The sequence below is a fragment of the Cyprinodon variegatus genome, unplaced genomic scaffold (genome assembly GCF_000732505.1).
Source record: "Cyprinodon variegatus isolate N-32 unplaced genomic scaffold, C_variegatus-1.0 Scaffold29, whole genome shotgun sequence".
In the NCBI taxonomy this organism is placed as follows: domain Eukaryota; kingdom Metazoa; phylum Chordata; class Actinopteri; order Cyprinodontiformes; family Cyprinodontidae; genus Cyprinodon; species Cyprinodon variegatus.
Window position 1 is genome coordinate 110,465 of NW_015150482.1, and position 23,508 is coordinate 133,972.

Below are 23,508 nucleotides of genomic sequence, written 5' to 3' on the forward strand. Positions count from 1 at the left end.
CTTAAACAGCTGAGAAGGGTTGAAAATAATTCTTTCTTGATATTTTTTTTTATCAGGTCCGACGAAGCTTTAGTTTTTTCTCAATAAAGAATTCTTTAAAAAAATGTAATATGTAGATCTCTAAAACTGGTAAAAAAAAAAAAAAAAAAAAACAGATTCACTTGATACCAAAATTATAATGTTTGCCAATGACTATTAAGGAAAACCATCCCACATATGAAGTATGGTGGGGGATCACATGTGGATGGCTTGCTGCTGCCAGGACTATGGCACTTTACAAAAATTGATTTCTTGAAAGAAACACTGTTATGTTAAATTCTTGAAAGGAAAACTGAAATGACTGAAAACGAATGTTTACGTGTTTTGCTAGGCAGCAAGGGTGTGCCACAAAATATTCCTAAGTTAATAAAACACACCTTAGATGCTCTTAAATTAAGCAGACATGTTTATTCACACATTTCTTACGTAATTTAACTAAATCCAACTTCATTCTCAGACAAGAAAAAGTAGAGTTCTTTGTGAAGCGGTGAAAAGTGACAAGAGGCTAAAAGCGAACTGCCTGTTCGGGCCTGATAGTCACACTTATTATTCTACACAGCAGCTAGACATGCTGTGGGTAACCCAGCCCTGCAGGCATGATCTCATCTCGTCCTTTTAAGCTTAGAATGAAAATATTATACCTTCTATTGCTATTTTAACTATAGTAAATAAATCCTGTGTTTTTGTGTGACGAAGTAACAAAAAAGATCTCAGAAGAGTCCCATTAGTTTTAATTCAATTACATAATTTATTTTAATTATATGTGACTTTTTTTTAATCATTCCTAACGCTGTTAAGTCATTAAAATAATTAGTAATATTTCAACAACTGCACTAGCAGGTAATTTAAAAGTATGTCTTTTTTAGTCCGTTTGCACCAGCTTAAATTTTCAATCCCTTGGAGGTAAACTGACAACAGAGAAAGTAAATAAAAATGTCTTCTCTCCTTTAACGCTCCCCTCCACCATCAGATAAACACACTTCCCACTCTCACACAGCCCCATGCAGAGGCCATTAATAATGAGTGCTGGCTAGTTGCTTGGTGCTTGGATACCTGTGTAGAGGCGACATGGGAGGGGCTCTGAAAGACGAAAGGATGTTTATCTGGAGCTTTTGCATAAAACATTATGTCAAATTCTGGCAGCAAGTCATATGGCGAAAAACTAATAAAATCCTTTGTTGATTTTAAAGATGCTAATAGACACATTAAGTTGCAAACAATAATGCAAAACCCTGCAAACAGAAAATGTATCAGGAAAAGAATCATGCAGTTTTCTGGCTAATACAAGGCAAACTGTGAATGCTAACATATGCTGCACATAAGCGTATGAAATGAGTAGATTTGTATCATAGTTACGAAAGTAATGTTAGAATTGATGATAACATTTGCCTGTCAGATGATACTGCTCTTAAGATACAGTTTCCTCCTTCAGTTCTAAAAAGTCATGCTAGCAGGTTATTGAGATATAAGCAGCTGAACAGCTTGGGGAAAATTCTGCGTAAAATGTGATCTAATGGCGGGGGTCCGTCTTTTGTCAGGATGTTTCTCTTCTTGCAAATACTTTTTTGATCCTAGGGTTTTACACTTAAACTCATAGGTTCCCCTTCTCTACCAGATTAATGCACTCATATTTTTTGTGTGCAAATATGAAGCAGACACTTTGTTCAGTTACATTACTATTTTCCATTAAGATTAAATATGTATTTGAATTAATCCACATTTTTTGGACTCTTTTTTTAAAATAATTTATCAAAATTTCTGTAAGCTCATCAAGAGTAGCCATCTTATTGGATATGTGTTACTTTGGGACATAGTTTAAAATACAATGTCCTGAAGCTCCAGAGCCTTACTGTAGTGCTAAGAACAATGTAATACTTGAATAATGCTCCCAATGTGGAATGTGTAGGAAATTGGGGCTCCTTATACGCAAATTCTTATGTTAGTAGTAGATTCATTCTATCAAACCTCATAAAATTTTAGTTCTTGAAAACATGAATCCTTTATCTTAAGGTGTTTCTCAATACAAAGCGAATGAGGGAGAAGATCCTCACTTAAACTAGATCTGTTTTTGATGAGCACAACAACACAAAAAATATAGATATCTCTTTACATTCAGATATAAATGTTATAATTGCAAACCTTTAATAGGAGGAAATCATATAATCATCAGTGTTTTTAAATCTTAATTACAAGTTTTGACTATTCATTTTAGATCTACAGTACCTGTTTTTTTTTAATAACCTAGTTCTAAACATGTTATTTTCCTTTTATAATAACTATTTTATGTTCTAATTGTTTATTTCCATAGACTATGATTTGATGATCTCGCTAACATACTACCTGGTTAAATTAATTGCTGAGTGAAATACAGTAAACAGTGTTTGATATTTTAATAGTAGCAATAGCTGAGAATTATAAGTGGAAGTTTATGATGAGTTTATGAGTTACTTTACCGAATGAACCTCATCTTATCAAAACATCATCATAAAGCAGTAATAATCCATTCATAGCCTTCTTACAGTCTCAATAAGAACATTATTATAGGTTATTGCACTGGATATACGGTACATGTTCAATGAAAATTAAAGATAGGAGGAAAATTTTATATTTTAAATATTAAATGTTTGGTTCTATTGAGATATTTAACAGATCAATTTCAATATTTAGATAATAAAAGCTTCTGATTGTGACAGAAATTATTCAGATCTATGCAAAGAAGCAGAATTACAAAACAACAAAACTTTCAGTGCATGAAATAAAATACATATCAGAGCCTGATTATTTTCAGCCTACTGGTTTTCTTATGTGTCAGAGAGGAAAACTATCTGGAGTTGGAGTATGTTTTGTGTAAGAGGAAGATCCTCCACCAACACAGCGACATCTGAATAAAAAAAAGGGTTTTCCTTTCAGCTGCTGCATGAATAACCTCCTGACTTTCAGATGTTTACACAAGAATAGATGTTGCTGTCAAAATTATTTATACAGCACATTTTAACCGACACAGTAATAACAGAGGATGTTACACCCACTCTGCCTGTCAACCCTATTTTCTGCTCATGCTGACAACAAAATATACACACTTTATTTACCTAATAGTCGCTTTTCAACCTTTAAGAAGGTCTCAACAGTTAACTCCTGTCTTCTTCTTTTTTTGCCCGGCTCTCCCACCCGCCTACCCCTTCCTGTTTCTCCTCCTCACGTTGTGGTCCTCCATCCTCTGTCTTCCGATGTCCCTCCTCCACTATGATCCGACTACCCACAGGAACTTCCGGAAGCATCTTCGGATGGTGGGCAGCAGGAGGATTAAAGCGCAGAGTGAGTCAGATCTGTGTGTATGTAAGCAGTTGATATGTTTGTTCAATTTGACTGTGATATTATTCACCCCACCATCATCCTTTTTTTTCTGTTCTTAACCTTTATGTTGCATGTATGTGAAAACAAAAGTTACTCGTTCGCCCTACTTTTTCAAATGTATATGTTGAAAATATCAATAAGGCAAGTGTTCGCATGGTTGGACCTGTGTGCATGTAATATGCGCTCTTTGAATGTATTTTCCTTGGTTGTTGTAAATTGCAAAATAAAGCAAACTTACATATTTTTAGAAATAGAGAAGGTTGAAAGTTATATTTTCTTTGAAATATTCAGCTTATCAGACAGCAGGAAATGTAAATATACAATCTTTTTTTTATTGTTTTTTTGGGGGGGAGGGGGGGTTGTCTTGTGCCAGTTGTATTTAAAATAACCACAATATGCTGAAAACATGAGTAAATAATACAGTCCTTACAATACCTTTTATTTCAACGCAACCATAAAGCTGATGCACTGTGAACATTTGATTCTAAAGAAAATGACATGGACGAAATCTGATCAAAGCTATTAGACAGAACATCGTGTTTATATTTATTAGATGCTTTCTAATGAATTGTTGCGATTAACTTAATTTTCTTAAAATTATAACACTTCTTTGTAATTGAAATAAAATTTGGTTGATCACTGAAGCAATAAATTCCACTAAATCCACTCAAGATAATCAGGACCTACCATAGTTCACCTAACCAAGATGTCCCACCACAATTAATCAAGCTGTGTATGAAGTTAACTTGGTAAATTGGATTAACTGAAGTTCCCTTTGGGAATTGATAAAGTATTATTGAATTGAATTTGATTCAATTGAATTTAATAAATTTCAATTCTTCTATATTTTACCAAAAGGGATTTTTGTGCTTTAATTTTTTTTTTTTTCTGGCCTCTGTTTTGTGAAGTTTAGCCCTAAAGGCACCATATTTCCATTCCTTTAATCCAGCGCTGCTTAATGACATAACTTGGTCATTAAATGTTGTAGCAATGGTGCTCTGAATGCAGCACAATCACCCCTAGGATCTGGAATCCTTTTCTTTTATTGTCTGATCTAAGCAACATCTGCATGGAGCAGAGGTAGCAGTACGTAGCTGGCAGAGTATTATTATACTGTATACATTTACTCACAGTGGGACATTTGAAATGACTAGATGTACAAACTACTAAAGTACCATATGGGTTTATAGTTCATAGTGCAATATTTTTCCATTGAAACGGTTCTTTTGTATTTTACAAATCAAAATTAATAAATGTGTCAATGTTTTTCTCCGTTCATAACCAGTGTATAGAGGTGAGCGATAAGGAAAATCAGATGATTATAAAAAGCTTTCATCATTTCATGACATTTGAATCTTTTCATTATGTGCAGTTTTTTTTTTCTTAACCTAAGAGACTCCTGTTTATTGTGCCTTATATTACATTTAATTTCCTTATATTGTGCCTTATATATATTGGCTCAAAAGCAACAGTAGGCAGTAGGCCGTCGCTAATCGTCCGGTCATTGACCAAGCCTTTTTTTTTTTTGTTCATCATTTAAGTGATAGTTTCCTAACATTTTATGGTTTTAATTTCGATGTGTAAATATTTAAATATAAATTAATCATAGCAGATTCTTTTATCAATATTTAGAGGAAAATATGCTGTAATTCTGAACTGGCTGAACAACTTATTTAAACAGTTTTAGGGAGAATTATGCCCTATAATCATGTTAAACCTCTTTCACCCTTAGAAAAGCAGCTGAATTACCTCAGTTATCAAGCTAAATACTATTACTATATTAATTTATTTACAGAATTATAGACACATGTATAGACTCATGTGCATACATATAACTTAGCAGCATGCTAAGTTTGTTATTTAGAGATATTATTTCTACCACAACAAGGTATGGGCCTGTTCAAATTGTGAGACTGATGTCAAATTGAACACAGCCAATTAAATAATTATTGCTGTATTTGTTATTTACATTCTAAAATTAAAGATTTCTCCATTCCAGACTAAAGCTAAAAGAATTATTGGATGTTTACTTCCTATAAATCCATGCAGAGCTTTAGTTGAAATGCCATTTACTTGAAACACATTATCTGATGGTGTATCACTTTAGGGAAAACATTTTAATTAGAAATAAAGACCTGTTTAAAAACTGCAGATGGAAGTTATATATTTACTCAATTCAAAACATCTAAATGCTTGAATATAAAAATGTGCATTTTTAAGAAAAACCTTTATTTAAAAAGCATTTCATCTTGATCCAGAAACTAATTTCTAAGTAGTCTAAAACCTAGAAGCTTTGTGATTAAACACAAATTGTTGTTGATTGGTTTGCATTTTTGCATAACTATTAAACCCTACTTTCCTTCATTTCTGCACTAAATGCGCAAAGCAAGCAACAGAAGGAAGCACACCCTTTAACCCCAGCAGATGCAAAGAGTGCAGCCTGAGCCACAAAAACACATGGCATGAAAATGATTAAAGAAAAAGATTATTTTCACATGTCCTGATCTGTTTAGCTGCTCCTCAAGAATTACATCAAACTGCATCAGTCAGGAAATGACCTTACGCTGTCACGATATAAGTAAATGATATGCATGATTTGATTCATCAGTGCAGATTGTAAGAAATAGAAATGAAGCACCACTTACTTGGAAGCTTTAAATATATAAGACCTGAATTGCACACCAATAGGATCCCCCCCCCCCCCCCCTCCCCCCCCCCACCAGCTGGCTCCCTGCCCCCGGGAGGAACACCCTCCCTGCTCAGTTGGAACTTCGACTTCCCCCCCCCACCCCCCCCACCCCTTTAAATACACATTATGAATAATAATGAGCAGCAGGATGACTGTGTGCTGTTTGTGTGCTCATTTGTTTGTTGGTTTTGTATGTAAGCAGTTTTTGCATTTGTGGAGAAGAGTTTTGCACTTTGTGCTTTTTATATCTGTGCTCTGGTTTTTGCAGCAGTCTTTGCACTTTTGCTTGTTTTTCCGGTGTTTGCATTGATGGAAAAGCCATGCAGGCCTTCCTGCGCGTGTACTACACAGTGTGAGTGTGAGCATGCGTGTGTGACTCTCTCTCCTCACCTGTACCAGCATTCGCTGAGCGTAGATCCAAGAGTTTCAGCCGTTCCTGGAGTGACCCCACCCCAGTCAAGACTGATTCTCCTCATGAGGCAAAAGACAGTGAGTTCACAAGGACTAACACACACATACATGCTCATGTGTGCACATGGATCCAAAAAGCAACATGAGGAATCACAAACTGTTGTAAAAATTTTAAATAAGAGAGTAATTGATTAAATCCTAGCTATAAATATAGATTTCAAGGCAAAGGTTTTTAAACCTTGTAAATCCAACTCAGACCGGATGGTTTGTTTATAATGCCCCCAGGGTTAAAACCATTCAAACTTTTTTTTTCCTCCTTTATTAATAACACACCACAGCAACCAACAATATGTAGTAATAATAAAATAATACAAAAAAAAAAAAAAAAAAAAAAAAAAAAAAAAAACAATAACACTTGTAGCTTCAAGGTTATTTATGCATTGTCTTACTGAACGGTTCATTCTTCTGGCACCGGTTCACATGAAGTCTGTTAAAAGCCCCTAAAACTTTAATGTTCTTCACCTGGATTTTTTGTGAATAATATTTAGTTAAGTGAAAAAAAAGCACACAAAAAAAAAAACACACCATCTCAAAGCACTTCACAGAGACAATAGAAACAACAAACAAAAGGAACCATCATGTGCATACATATTTATATATAAACTTGCTTTTGCATAAGGAAAGAAATTGTTTAAAATAAACATAAATAACCATTTTTGATACAGTAAATAGAAACATTTTCGAATGCTAATTAAAATGGAAAAGCAAGATTTAATATAATGTTAAATGCACCAACCCACTGGGGATGGGGTACAGGTATACTAGTCAGAATGATGGGGAAAGGGGCGGAGCTAACGATGGGCCAATACTAGAATTAAACTTCTTGGATGTTATTGGAGACTTAAGTTGCTGGTGGATTTAGTAAACATCTAAATATTTTCAAACATTAGAATGGCCAAATTAAAATCCATATCTTAAACAGCTGAGAAGGGTTGAAAATAATTCTTTCTTGATATTTTTTTTTATCAGGTCCGACGAAGCTTTAGTTTTTTCTCAATAAAGAATTCTTTAAAAAAATGTAATATGTAGATCTCTAAAACTGGTAAAAAAAAAAAAAAAAAAAAANTGTGGAGCTGCAATAACTAAATAATTGAACTGGAAAATAGGGAAGGGTTGAGTCGTATAAGGGTAAATAAATGGATCACAATTTTCCTATTCACATGGACACACATGAACATATTTTTGAACATATTCCCCCAAATGTCGTTTTCCTTTGACTCCACAGTTGGTCGTCACATCTGAAGAATTTCTCACAAAAACAGTCCTTCCTTATGATCTTGAAAAAAATATATACATTTTCTTTTATACTTTTTTATCATCTTGTTTTGCTCTGTCGTTTTAATTGTGTTTTAATTGTGATTTTGTCCATAAATGGGGCTTTTACTTCTACTTTGTGAGGGTCGGTCAAATAAAATACTTAAAATAAAATAGGTACAGGCTCAAAATGTAAGGATTAACAATGTTTTTTATTGTTAATTTGAAATATATTTAATTTCTGATTGACTGATTGATATTTAAAATCAAAAGATAAAGATAAACAAAGCTTTGATCAACTTGTAAAATGTTACACTACGCTGGAAAAGAAAAATCTAAATTTAGTTTTTTTTTCTTAAAATGTGCATTTTTTCTTGAACTGAGGAGGTAAGTGAAATACCTTGCCAATGGAAGAAAACAATTTGCATTTAAAATAAGTAAAAACAATTGCGTTGTCTTATTTCAAGTGAATATTATCTAATTATCTCATTTTAAGGGTAATAATAGTAATTCCATTAGCAAATCATCCTATTTACCTAATTAAATTAACCATAGATAAACATAATTTAGAAAATTTTTGACTTATTTCTAGATTGTTTTTGCAGCATACCTTTTGATTTTAACATGCATTTTGTCTGTCTGATACAAAAGTGTTATGACAGTTTTAATTCAGCATCTTCTCAATAATCTATTAAATCAAAAAGCTAGAGGGAGCTCAGTATTGTGCGTTTCTTCTCAACAAGAGACAGTGCTGAGCAATCTGCTCTGCAGGTCTTCCTTATAATGATCTAGCATTTGGCATCACAACTTACATCTTGACGGAGATCAACTAACACTACAGAAAAGAAACAAGTCGCACATTAATGACACAGTCACACGTACAAACTGACTGTCTCTGCTGTTGGTTCTGACCCTGTCCATCTGTCTCCCTCTGGTCGTGGGTCTTTCTTCAATTTTGTGATGCTCTCTCGTTCTGTGAGTATGTCCTTCACATTGGAGTGTGTGTTCAAGTCCGATTGTTTTAACCGTTAGAAATGTTACTGTTAGAGTTGTGTGTCTTTTGTGCCTCTGTAGGGTTCTGCATATGTGCCAGCTCAAAATGTTTGCATGCTGTTTGTGTGCACTGATGTTCCAGTTTGTGCTGGTTTATTTTATTTTATTTTTTTTCCACCAACCTCCATCACTGTTTCTGTGTAAAATGTAATAAAATAAACCAAAAGAAGACGTTCAAATTTGATGGTTGATGCTTTTGTTGAACCTCTGATGTATTTTATGCTATTAAACAGGATTCTACATTGTTGTTTTTTTCCCCTTACATCTTCCTGTTCTTCAACTGTTGCCTTTCTCATTATTTAATGCTTCATCGATTGCATTTTATGATATATGTAATGAATATTACTTAAAATGACAAAACAAAACAGAAGAAATTAGATGGCTTGTAATTCTTTGCATCTAAAAAGATTTTACAGTATAGGAATAAACAGAGATAAATATAATTTAAATTACTTTATAGAAGTTATTTATGACTTGTATAAAATCTTTTGGGTACTACTGACCTCAGTTTGTCAGATAAATAAACAGCATATCAGGAAACACAGACTTGATAGAGTCAGAATACAAGGACATATATGTCAGGCATAATCAGTAGTGCTTACAGGAAGCCACAGGAAAAAAATAATCTGATAATTATTATGATTTACTTGCAGTAAAGTGCTGCAAATGAAATGCATCTCATGCAGAGACGATTAAAACATTTAAACATTAAAATACAACTAACAAAACTATCAATTTGATTTAAGAAATAAGCTTACATTTTTTTTAATGGAAAAATAAATTAAAAGACTTTCTAAACTATTCTAAAATTGTGATTACATTTTTAACCCTCAGACCTTTTAAATGTCTTATTATAGACAAACATAACTATGAATCAGACATTTTGATATCAATATTCTGTCTAGATTTAAATGCTGTTGGGGGATCCCTGTTGATCTGGAGCCCCAAAACTTCTGCTTGGTTGGTTTCTACTCTGAACATGTTCTGGTAACCGATAAGTAGCTATATCTGTGCTCTGAGCGTGTCTCAAGATTTCAAACTAAAAATATGTGCTTCACTCTGAAATCTGCTCCTAATTTGTGTTTCATTCTAAGCTGCAACAGACATGTTTTGGTATTTAGCTGTCAAACAAGAGAAAAGTAACCTTTCAATGTAGAAACAGACCTCTGTTCTCTGATCAAAATGTGTAATTTTCTCTTCTTATTACCAGATTTAGTGAAAGTGTTGCTTTAGTCTTACAGCAGATGCTTGACTGTGGCTGACAAAACTGGAGCTTTCCATAGGTGACATAAAAGCCTATTATGTGTCTTAATGTTTCAAACTCTACAGTTTGAAAGAGCTCTAACAGAACAACCTGTTTAAGGCTGCTTTCATCTCTCCATTTCTGCACTTACTTTCAAAGAAAACGTCTTTTAAGATAATTTTTCAGATACATTACTCCTTTGCATCATAAACATTGATAGAAGTCTGCAGCTCTGATCTCATCATAAGTCATGTAGGGAAACAGCCTTTATTAAAAATACAAAAGAAACACACTAATATGTCTAATAAAGGACTGCATCTGATGCAGGATAATCTTTCATAAATTACATGATAATTGCAGGTGTTTAACTGGTCTGGTTGTCTGCTCCTGTAGCCGACCTAAAATTAGCTGCTTAATTCTGCTTGTAGATTTACCCTATGATTAATACATGTTGCTCCTTTATGAATGTTTTTATCACATGGAGGAATAAAAAAAAAAAAAAAAAGGCAAACCTTCTCCCCTATGTAAATGTGAGAAGTCTTCTCTCGGCCTGTTGAAAGTTACTGATGACATCACAGAGATCCTGCAGCCAACTTTTTTGTTAATGCTAATAACTGCCCGCTGGCTTGATTATTTCTCAGCCATGGAAGATCTCAGGCAATCCTTTATTCATTTGAATTTGGAAAAGCTCTGCTATGCAGATGCAAGAGTGAGAGTGCAGGCTATCATCAGAGCTTCGCAAAAATTGGCACGAAAGATCTCACCTTCAGAGTTTAGTGAGTAAATGAGATCATCTGTGCTTTAGGATGTGTGGAAGGTTTCCTATCTCTGAAGCCTTTGCTTTCTCATTACTATCAGACTTCTCCTTCATCTGCAGGTCACTCTTACGCAAAGATATATTTATAAGTAATGACTTCTGCATAATTTAAGGTATATTTATGTAAAAAATACACAATTATAACTTGGACTTTGAGGTTTTGTCTCTATAATATATATAATATAGAATTAATATGCATGCAAAAAAGAAAAAAATGCACTAAATTGTTCTTGGGAGCCCCTTGGTTGCATTAACTTGAAGTTATTTCCCCCAAGTATTGTTTATTTCCTCATGTTTTTGTCATCCTTATTAACATCCCCATCCTTTCCCCTTCATCCACCCCCTCTGATTTGGTCCCTTGTCCCTAATTATCTCTCTGCCACCTCGCTGACTGCCCACCACTCAGCCAACATCTCTGTAGGCATCCTGTTACCCAAGATCTCAATGCTCAGCGCTGTGCCGTATTGTTTTCCAGGTGGAGACCTGCAGACTCCTATTAATGCCCTGGAAGATGGAGCGCTTGAAGATGCCCTAGACTGGGAGGAGGAGAAGGAGATGGAGAGGATGGCGTGTGAAGGAGATGACTTTGTTCCTCCCAAAATAATGGTAAGGTTATATTTTGTCTGGAAGAAGAGTTAGTGACACCACTTTAAGGCAGTTTATGATGATAAATGTCTTCTTTATACATTCTAAGCTCTGAACTATTCAAATATGTGCAGACGTTAATCAAACTGTTGTTTTAGTTACTAAGTACTTTTGAATTTTGAAGCATTTTATAGAAAAACTTCAAAATTCAAAGATATTGAGAAACTAAGATCTAGCACAAATACACATTTGCTTAGGCTGAACTAAATGGAAGGACATTAAGATAAGTTAGCAGTAGCAAATCCTGATAGATTTGTTTACTGAAACTGCTGTTTTAGAGGAACAACACCTTGTTTTTGAATCTGTTTTATTTAATCTGTTATCTTTAAAGATTAAGGAAGTTTTATTTTTTAAGCTGTGCTCCAACCAACCATAAGCGATCTGCTGAGATGATGTTAATGAGTCAAAGTACCACTTTAACTCTGGTTTGTTTTTTTTAAATACGTTGAAATATCAGGTCTGTACATGCTTTAAAACATCAAAAGGATTCAGTTGATTATTACATAACGTAAAAATAAACAAATGTTGATACATCTCCACTAACAGGGAATACACCCACCTAACTCAAAAATGAAATCTCAATTTTGAAATATTATTATGTATTATATAAATATATATATTAAATAAAATTAAAATTATTTTCATAAGTAATCATCAGCAGTTTATTAGTAGCTTTCCTATTCAACATGCCTGTTTTGTTTATTGTTTAATTTGTTTTGCAAAATGTAGTTTAAGGTTTACAGAAAATGAATGTTAAAGGAATAGTACACCCAAAACATGATTAGCCTTCATTTTCTACTCACCCCCATGCTGAACAACACTCTGGAGTACTTTTTTGATATCTCAAATGCATCTGGAGATCTGGGAGGCTTCTTGCTGTCTGCTGACATTCAAATAATGGAGGTCTATGGCGCCCGAGACAGAAAGGTCCACAAAAGTCCACAAAAACGTGTCAATATTCCTCCATGCTGCTCGTCCAATGTAATCCAAGTGTCCTGAGTGGGTAGCATCCAGAATTTACTCGAAACGAAGTCATTTAGAACGTTTTAGAGCCTAAACAGTAGTGTATAGGATTTCCTAATAGCGCCCCCATGCGCGCTCACGATTCTACGGAAGCCGGCAGACCAAACCAGCGCATTCAGCTCGGCAAAGAACTCATGCTCTTCCTCAACACTGAAGTCCTCAGACATTTTTCTTTCGTTGTTTCTTTCTTTGCACAGGTAAACAGCACATTTCTTCTTCTACGCTTGCATTATCGGCAGAGCAGACGCTGAATGCGCACTTTCTTCCGGTTTGGTCTGCCGGCTTCCGTAGAATCGTGAGCGCGCATGGGGGCGCTATTAGGAAATCCTATACACTACTGTTTATGCTCTAAAAACATTCTAAATGACTTCGTTTCGAGTAAATTCTGGATGCTACCCACTCAGGACACTTGGATTACATTGGACGAGCAGTATGGAGGAATATTGACACGTTTTTGTGGACTTTTATGGACCTTTCTGTCTCGGGCGCCATAGACCTCCATTATTTGAATGTCAGCAGACAGCAAGAAGCCTCCCAGATCTCCAGATGCATTTGAGATATCAAAAAAGTACTCCAGAGTGTTGTTCAGCATGGGGGTGAGTAGAAAATGAAGGCTAATCATGTTTTGGGTGTACTATTCCTTTAAGGTAGATTTAAAGAAATCTATTTATTCAGATTAGCCACTTTTTGGCTCAGAATTACTGGATTAAGGCAAAAACTATTCATAAAAATGATATAAAAATAAGTAATGAATAATATTTATCATAATGCTAACAATAGAATATCATCTAATTCAGAGGTGGATAATCCAGGTCCAGAAAGTAAAAACTCAATAGAGCAATTACTTCCACACATTTGCATTTCAAGCTTTACAACAAAACTGGGGGCAAATCATGTGGTTAAGTGAAGAGGATGGAGAAAATTTAGATATGATTTTTACTTTCTTGACCTGGATTAACCATCTCTAGCAAATTCTAAACTATATTCCTCTGAAATAGAAAAGCCTGAGGATTTTTCAGCTTCCTTTAAATGTTGTTATAGATGCATAACCTTAGTGGAACGGCAGGGAGATTTCATCTAAAATAGTTTTTAAAAATTCATGCTTTGAAATGAAGCCATAGATGTCTTTTTTATGAGTACAAAAAAAAAAAAAAAAGATTTGGCCAGACTTCTCATATCATTTTCAACTGAAAAATTAAAATTAAACTAGCAATAAAAAACAACAGTAATCTGCTGTCAATAACTTTAGACACAGAGAGAAGCCTGGAGTATTAAACAGGTATATATCATGTAGGCTGACAAAGAAGGACAAATTAATTTGCCTCTGAAATACTTAAGGTGTTTATGAGCTAAGTTTAAGCGTTTGCACATATTCAGTTCATTATTTTGTTTTTGCTACTTTATGAGCTCATATACATTCCTCTTGTCTGCTACATTGCCAACTAGAATAAATCTGTGGATTTCATTTAAATACCTTCACAAATCTATACTTTCCATCCTTTCTTCCGACTTTAGCTGATATCCTCCAAGGTTCCCAAAGCGGAGTACATTCCCACCATAATCCGCAGAGATGATCCGTCCATCATCCCTATTCTCTATGTAAGTCCAACACTAAAGCACTGATATGTTGTGTGCACTGAAGAAAACAGTCACCACATTCAGTCATGATGATTAAAAGTTTTTTCCATCAGTTCAAGTTTTTTGCTTGGTATTCAGTGCTGAAATTTGCTTCTTCTCAGGACCATGAACATGCAACCTTTGATGACATTTTGGGTGAGTTATTTTGTTGAATCCTTTTTACTTGCTTGTTTGGAAAAACACCAAACACATTGGTGAATTTATTCTAAAATTCAGATAATTTTTGTATAACCAACACAAGGCTGACATGTGGAGACTGACGATTTTAAATAACTGTAAAATAATCTGGTTGATCTTAAACTACCTGCAGCTTAGAGAGCCTTTTTCACAGTAAAAATACATTAAAACTGTAAAAGTATAGTATGATTTATTTTATGAAGAAAATAATTAATTGAAAATCAAATGAAATCTGAAATTTTTTAAATTAAAATTATTCAATTTATAGAAATGAAAAAAAGTATACCGGTTTCATACTAAGAATACTAAGAATTCAAAACATTTTCTTAAACAGTGAATATAAGAAGTTTAAACACCCCTGTTAAATGCCAGTTTTTTTATGTAAAATTTGCATTTTGATAAATAATCGTAAATGAGACAAATTTGCAAATGTAACCAAAATGTAACCAAACAATTTAGAAAAATCTCATTCTAGAAATGGTGAACCTTTTAGCAAATACTTTTCAACTACCTTTAGATATATTTTGGTAAGTGTTCTTGGGTACAGGCTGGAGGTAGACTGAAACTTTGACCGATGGATAGTTTTGGGAATCCGTGCTTTGGCCAATTTATTCATGCATTCAGCAGTCATGCCTTGAGATCTCATAAATGCATGCTTTGCAGCTTCCTCTTTGATAGAAATTATCAATGATTTGCTTGATTTGTCATTAAAATAATTGAATAAGACAAAATTGAGATTTGTGTAAAATTTGTTATCATTGTGTCATTTCTATCATGTAAACAGAAGTGCAAATAGCAATAATCGGCTTCAAGAAATTATGCTAAAGAACAGCAACAGAAATTGGGGAACTATCAGACAAAACTCAAATTAATCTGCATTAACCTTAAATAAAAGCCTGAATGGATCAATCTCTAGTACAGATCTACCATTTGTTATATAGAGCCCAATTTAGCTGGAATAAGGTTCTGCTGGCTCTACAGTATGTTCTAGATTTTTAGAATGCTTTAGTTAGTGCCAATGGTATCAGTCAGGAAAAAAAAAATAATACAGCCTTGCACTAATACAAACCTTATACTAACTTTGCACCAAAATAAAGGAATATACTGGTTAGTTCATTATTTCTATGCTGATGCAGTATTTCAGAGCAAGCCTGTTTAATTTTCCTTGATGTGAATTATTAACACCTTGGAAATGGCACTATAAAAGTGTGGAGCAACATCTCTCACTGGAAAATAAGAGAGACCCCCATACTTAGGGAGCAGATAGGATGGAGTGGCCTTCCTGTCAACCCATTTAAATGATTGTGCCATCAGTTTGGTAGTGCTGCTCCTGCCAGTGTAATCAGCATGACCATGATGGCTGCCTTGGGACAAATGCTGGTTGAGTTATTGGATGTCCTCATCAAACTGATGGTCGACATGAGCAGAAGGTGCCAGGCTAGGTCTCACTATCAAGTATGTAGAACAATTAAATTGGTCTGCCCATCAAATGGTTCTAGACATGCCAGGGGTCTCAGTATAAACAGTGGGGCGATTGTTTCTTTCTGGTTACCACACCTAAACTGTGTAACAGCCTGCCCCTCGGTCAGTGTGTTCTCAGATCTGCCCCTTTTTAAGACCAGATTAAAGACTCAGCTTTTCAAACTGGCTTTTAATACATACAATTTTTGTTTTTGCAATGTTTTTATCTTTTTGTAAAGCACCTTGGTCTTCATGGTGTTGTTGTAAAGTGCTATACAAATAAACTTTGATTGAATGATAAGTATGTACATATTTTTGTACTCCAGTTACCCAAATTGAGCATTTAAAAAGAAAAGAAAAATTAACAGGCTATACAGTTTTAAAAGATTTATCACCTAGAGATGGATTTTAGTCCATATACTCCTAAAAAAAACAAAACAATTTTAAATGGCTTAGATCAGTCCTGTTCAATCTATCCTACTGTCCAGTATATTCTGTGTGTTTCCCTGCTGCTGCTTAGATAGATCTGTGATTAACAGGCTTCTGTATCACTTGCTTTCAAAGGGGGTAAGACAAACACTTGAGTCATTTGTTCTGGAACAGAGAGTTACGTATAGCATCCAGGACAGTATCCTGAGAACCACTGTTGGGGACCACTGGCTGAGACAAATTCAGAGCATTATCTTATAATGATGGTTGACAGAAATTTAAAGCAAAAACAAGTCTGATACTGTTTCCATCCTTTAACTGATTTAAATAATTGCATTGCAAGCAAGTAAAATAAATCTATCAGTCCCCATCTGAAAATAGGCCAAACCACCTTTAGTCTTTAGTCTCAGCTGTGCAGAAGTTTGCCGCAGGAGTAAAGTCTGAACTCTTGACTGTTGTAGAGTGAGAGCTAAAAGTCAAGGAAACAGCTCGGGGATAAACCTGACTGCAATTAAATCTACAAATAATAGCTTCGATTTGGCTCATAATGTGTGTTTAAATAACATTTAAGCCTTCCAATTCAGGTGCCTGCTGTTATTTAAAACGAGCTTTCGTAAATGATTCTTGATGATAGGAGTATCTAAACTGAGAGCTCCCTGTAGTGTTTCATCTACTCTACTGAAATAAAGTTCACACAGAGCAGTTTAAAGATCACTTTAAATCCTTTTTAAACTAATATATATATATATATATATATATATATATATATATATATATATATACGTGTTTCTGCCTGTGACCATGGTCTGTTCATGTGTTCATGGTCACTAAAATTCATTCTGCTTTATTTATGGCTCACAGAGGAAATAGACAAGAAGCTCACAGCGTACAGGAGAGGAAGCAAATTCTGGAGGATGCTTATCTTCTGTCAAGTAAGGAAATGAAAGATTTTGTGTTGTATTCCTGCCATAAACCCTTTCATCTGATTTAACTTTTTGTATTTGTTGTGGTTAAACAGGGAGGCCCTGGTCATCTTTATCTGTTGAAGAACAAAGTGGCAACCTTTGCTAAGGTGGAAAAAGAAGAAGACATGAGCCAGTAAGCTGCTTTTTTCACACTAGAGCACTTTTCTTAGTTATGATGGCACATAGAACACTAAGCTTTTAAAATTAATGTACAGTATTAAAAATCTTATTATTACTTAATTTCTCAGCTTATAACCTATAATATTCAAGTTTCATCAAAGATTCTCCCTTTGCTCATGTGACCCTCTCTTTACATTCATCAGTTATGTGAATTATCAGCATTTTAAAACAGCTAATAACTCTCCGATTTGGGGAGGAAACACTGATGTCCTTTTTATTCTTTGTGTTTTTTTTAAGGTTTTGGAGGAGATTGAGTCGCTTCATGAGCAAAATCAACCCCGAGCCAAATGTGATCCACATAATGGGAAGCTATGTTCTGGGAAACCCTAACGGAGAAAAGGTATTCAAGCACAGGACATAGTCCACACTTGAAAAAGATAGTCACTTAATAAAAAAAAAATCTTTAAACAGGTTTTTGATCGACTGAAATTATGTTCTAACAGTTTATACCAGAATAATACAGTTAAAAATGCATTTCTATACATAGATTATAATGAAAAATATTTAAGATAAATTTGCAGCATTCACGTGTAGGCTACTAATATTTTTGGACTTAGCCCACAACCCAGTCAGGCAACTGTTGGATGCGAACAGTTTCAGGAGGGAAACTCATCCCTCCATTCTAGAGCAGTGATGGACAACTCTAGTTTTCAAGAGACTTGATATGTTCCTGCTTAAACACACCCAAATCATATAATTCCAATAGTTCTCAAACCTGGTGCTCAAGTTTTAGATGTCTTATGCTGCAGCACACCCACTTAAAGTGATTGCATGACCTCCCCAGAAGCCAGTGATGAAGAAGCCTCTAAACGATGGTTTAATTTATAAGTCAGGTGTGTGTCAGCAAGGAAACACCTAAAACCTGCAGGATAGAGGTAATTGAGGACCAGGGCTGAGAACTACTGAATTAGCTGATTACCAGGACTCTGGAGCATCTGTATACTGAGAATTTAATTCAACCTTGTGATTCAGATGTGTTTGACCAAGGACAAATTTTAAAGTTGAAGAACACTGGCCCTCCAGGACTTGAGTTGCCCATCTTTGTATAGGGGAATCCCACAGCATAAACTATATTTATTTCCTCCAGAAAGTAGCAGTGATTCCTCCAAAAAACCTCCAAAAGGAGCATCCCAACTGTCAAAACAGAATATCTTTATCTTCTATGTATGGAAGCCTGTTTCCACCACATGAAAGCATATTGTGATATAGATATCACTTTGAATTTTATAATTATTCGTTTCTATTAATTTATTTCTATTTTTTAATTTTCATGTGGCAGAAACAGGCTCCCATATATGTGAGCCCAGCTACCCTATTGGGAGGGTGATCATAAATCATTCTTCTGGTCATAATCTATATCTTATGACCATACTATTCTAAGGTTGTGAGGCCTCAGGATTTGTACGTCTTCCGCCAGATTCTGATGACAGGAAATTGCAAAGCAGCTGATTTGGGAGTCAGTTAGCATGGTTCTCTACCGGAAAAGGTGAACTGCTTCCTTAAGTTGGCTTCACATCATTCACATTGATGCAGAAATAAGAAAGCAAAAACATAAACATTTCAGCTACATTGAACAGCTGGTAGTAACAAATAAATTAAACTGAAAATATCATCCAATCTTACTTATAAATAGTTTTTGATGAGCACAGACAATTTTCATACGGAATAATACTTTAGTAGTAGTAATAGTAAGGCTCACAGCAATAAACAAACTTGCCACAAATAGAGAATTACAAAACACATGCACACACAAGCTGGCAAGCCAATAAGCAGTCACAGACCATCGCCAGCGGTGTTTGTCTGACCCATCTGTCCGTTCCCGTCATGTCTGCCAAACAATGCTTTGTTATATAAAGTGCTTCTCTCTGGGGTTGATGGACGGTCTGCAGAACAGACTGAACATCAGAGATTTCTGCATCTAAACAGGAAAACACAGCTGCAGGCTTTTGTTATAGGTCTGTGTGAAGCCAGAATAAAAACAAACAAAAAGAAATATAAGGAAACATTATTATTTCAGGGACTTGTTTGGTTTTTTTGTTAAAGGTTTTGCCTTAAATGTCATATGCGTGGTTTTATTAAAAGCCAAACATCGTGCCTCAAAGGGATTTTGATTTTATGTTTACATTTCCTCCAGAGAATTGGAATTTGACTTTTTAGGACGTCCAGAAAATGAGTACCGGTAGGTATCAAACATATTGCTGGTTCTGAAATGATTCAGCATTTAGCCTCATGATTCGTAGTTCACTTACTGTTGCACCTGTTGGACACATATTTCATCATTTGTACCAGTTTACAAGCGATCCCCTGAGTTGCTTTGATATCAGCCACATTCGGAGCCAGGATTTTGTTAAGAGGCTGTGCCAACAGCAGATTCATAAAGATATAAAATCCTCTTTAAAATGTGCTGCTTAAGACATAAGTAAAGACAGCTTGTAGAAGATGAATAAATATTGTCTGTGGAGAATCGTTTCTCATCCACATTTGGGAAGTAAATCATTCAGAAACCAAAAGGACACAAATCCAAACCAATGTTATTAATAAAGCACTTTAAAATTCCTCAAAGGACCAAAGTGCTGTACAGTGAAACATCATAACACCGTTACGTAGGCTTAAATAAACCATACAAGCATAAAAGACAAAATTAAAATCTACAATAAAATTGAAATGAAATTTAAAATAATGTATCACAGACTAAAATCAACATCTCACAAAGTTTAGAAAGCCAAGGCAAAGAGAGGAGTTTTTAAGAGCCATTTAAGATCAGACCAAGAAGTAGACAATTAAATTTGCAATGGAAGGTCGTTCCATATTTTTGGAGCTGCCACAGAGAAGCATGATCGGTCCCTAAGCTTCCGTTTATTTTTTGGATCTTAAGAAGCAGCTGATCGCCTGACCTTAGTGAAAGGGAGGGTGCATAAAGGTGCAGCAACTCATAAAGATAAGATGGAGCAAGACCATGGAGAGACTTAAAAACAAATAGAAGAACTTTAAAATGAATCCTAAAATGTACAGGGAGCCAGTGGAATGAGGCTAAAATTGGGGTAAAGTTCTTATATTTATGTGTGCCAGATAAGAGACGTGCTGCCGTGCTTTGCACTCTATTGAGTTGAGCAATGTTAGAGGCACTAACCCTCAAATAAAGAGCGTTACCGTAATCCAGCCGGGTAGTGATAAAGGCATGGATTACTGTCTCTAAAAGATCTCTGGAGCGAATGGGCTTTATTTTGGCCAACTGCCTTAACTGAAAGAAACTGCTGCCTTTATCTGGCTATCGAATTTAAGATCAGTATCCATTTTGACACCAAGGTTTGGGATAACCGACTTCCTAAAGTGGGCTAGATAACCAAGCTCAGTGAAGGGAACCTCAAGATGTGCCGCTAAAAACCTTGACCTCGGTCTTACTCTCGTTGAATTTCAAGAAGTTAAGGGCCATCCAGGTCTTTAGGTCTTTAAGACAATTTAACAGCAAGGTAATAGAGTTACCTTCTTTTTTTGCTTAGGGGAATATAAATTTGGCTGTCATCAGCATAACAATGGAAATGGACACCATGCTTAATCATTATGGAGCTAAGGGGGAGTAGTTAAAGGTCAAAGAGAAGTGGGCCAAAAACTGAGCCCTGTGGCACCCCACACAATAGGGTAGCCGTGGAAGACTTACAGTATAACTGCTAAGAGAGACACGGAGAGGTTGGTTTTCTAAATATGATTTAAACCAATCCTTTGGCGTATCCCTGATGCCAACCCACTGTGCCAGACGAGAAAGTAACATTTTGTGGTCGACTGTATCAAAAGCAGCAGTGAAGTCCAAAAGTACAACAATCACACAGTCACCAGAATCTGTAGCAAAAAAAAAAAAAATTTTTAAACCCTTAAAAGAACCAATTCTATGTAACATTTAAAAAACAGACTGTAAACCTCTAAAATCTAATGCTCTTCCAAAAAGGCCATCAGTTTATCATAAACCACTTTCTCAACCATTTCTGAGAAAAAGGGAAGCTTAGAAATTGGCCTATAGTTTAAAAGAATTGTGGGTTCATGTAGACATTTTGATGAAAAATCCTCCAAATGTTACAGTGAGGTTCCAAATATGTCAAAGTTGTTTGCATCTGTTTATACGTAGACTGTATCTGTCCAATAATAATAATAATGATAATAATAAACAATATTCATGCGATGAGCATCTTGAATCATGTTGTTTTGATGCGTTGCTCTGATTTTCTGTCTGATCTGTCACCGTGTTATGTTGTGTGGGACATTTGGGAAAGAGATGCCAATGTGGATCATTTCATACCCATTTTAATTACATATGAAACAGTAATAAGTATTAGACAGTGCCCTGAATAGTATTCACATTTTACCACTTTACAAACACAAATTTCTATGGATTTTTGACTCAACCAAGAAAAAAAAAAAACTTTCAGTAGAGCAAAAATGTTTAATTACTATTTTCTTTAATATTAAATACTATAGGAGTGAGGCATACCTATTTATTCATCCCCCTTTACTCCGACACCTCTAAAAAAATCCTGTTTAGCCTGTAGCTTTCAGAAGTCACCTAATAAATAGATTTCAACTGTGTGTTAAAATACAGCCGTTCTGTTCAGAGAACAAAGTAAACAAGTGTCATGAACACCAATTAAGCAGCAGCCAGACCACAGGTAGGGTTTTGAATTTCTGACGCTGTTGTCTAATCCATCAATAATCATAAATAAGTGAGTGGCACAACTTTAAAACTGCCCATGTAAACTAAAACGCAGAGGAGAGCATCATCAGAAAACCTGCCTTGAGACCCACAGTAACTCTAGAGGAGTTACAGAGATCCTCAGCTCATGTTGCTAAATCTGTTGACAGAACAAATATTTTTCTGCACGTCTCAAAACCTGAATGACTGTTGAATGGAAGTTTTAATGTCATCCAGTTTACCACAAGTCATGTGAGGACAAATTAAGCATGTGGAAGAAGGATTTGCTCAGATGAAACCCCAAATTAGATGCAAAGGGGTATGGAAGATAACTTGTAACTCACTAAACACGCCATCACATCGGTGAACCATTAATCGAATAATCAATTATCAGTCGATTACTAAAATAATTGACAGGTATGGTCCTTCAAAAGGTAAAACAAGTTAAAAAATGTAAGGTGATTTTTTTTTTCCTGATAGTTATGAATACTAGCTATATAAATAAAAAAAAAAATATTTATGTACAATTGCATTATTGAAGCACAATTTTTATGTTAATTATGTTCCTAATTTTACCTGATTGTAATTTGCTAATGCTGTGCTCTATTTAGAGTTTTTGGTAAGCTGAGCTGCTTTAGTGAATAGTACCAACTGTGGATGTAGATGGCTGATGTTTCCCTGTTTTTAAACTGTCAAATAATTCCTTCTTTGCTTTGCTCTTTTAAGCACTAAACTGTATCTTCTGATGACAAAAGACAATAAAAGATTAAAACAAACAAGATGCTACCCAAGACAACAGACTTCAGTTGGGTTTACTTTTAGCCTCCAGCTGCCTCGTGCTGCAGACAAGCTGTGCTGACTCAATTATGCCTTTCCACAATCTCTGCTGTTCATCTAACATGGAGCATTTTCTTTTACTGTTTCTTTGAGACTCCAAACAAAGAACATCTATCCAAAACAAAAGTTTTTCTCCAACACTGCAAATGGATCCTCATTAAAAGAAAAAAATTTAAACAAATATTAACAGTTTGATTTTACCCAACATAGAAACCAAATCACTCCAAGTATAAAATGCCCAAAACGGGTTTCTTAAAGATGGTCACCAAAAACCAAATCTAGCCTGTAGATGATCTCAATGAATAAAATTAAGTGTGAACCATAGAGGAGCACTTAAGTGATTTATTCTGTAATCTGCAGACACCATCCTATCTAAAAGTAGAAAGTGTCAAATAAAGATAGTTGCAAACCTGAGCAATTTTAGAAAGTATTAGAAAGTGGTTTGGCTAGAGAGGAATTCGCCAAAACAGAGGGAGCTTCTATGCAAGTCAGAAAAAGATCTTCTTTAAATTTTTTGTTCAGTAGAATTAATTTAAACACAAAAAATAGCAA

At 35.0% G+C, this 23,508-nt stretch overlaps 1 protein-coding gene across 7 annotated transcripts in view; it reads left to right on the plus strand.

The window, feature by feature from the left end:
* The window catches only part of LOC107099889 (NMDA receptor synaptonuclear signaling and neuronal migration factor-like), a 60,989-nt gene that overhangs the window by 30,213 nt on the left and 7,268 nt on the right, over positions 1 to 23,508 (plus strand). For 5 of the 7 annotated variants that reach the window (XM_015398204.1, XM_015398186.1, XM_015398221.1 and 2 more), the window contains 8 exons: positions 3,302 to 3,354; positions 6,482 to 6,571; positions 11,396 to 11,526; positions 14,104 to 14,187; positions 14,328 to 14,361; positions 17,155 to 17,225; positions 17,312 to 17,391; positions 17,676 to 17,778. In XM_015398204.1, coding sequence (XP_015253690.1) covers positions 3,302 to 3,354; positions 6,482 to 6,571; positions 11,396 to 11,526; positions 14,104 to 14,187; positions 14,328 to 14,361; positions 17,155 to 17,225; positions 17,312 to 17,391; positions 17,676 to 17,778 — 646 coding nt within the window. The remainder of the gene's footprint in view (positions 1 to 3,301; positions 3,355 to 6,481; positions 6,572 to 11,395; positions 11,527 to 14,103; positions 14,188 to 14,327; positions 14,362 to 17,154; positions 17,226 to 17,311; positions 17,392 to 17,675; positions 17,779 to 23,508) is intronic. The other 2 variants (XM_015398228.1, XM_015398213.1) reach the window with 1 other exon arrangement.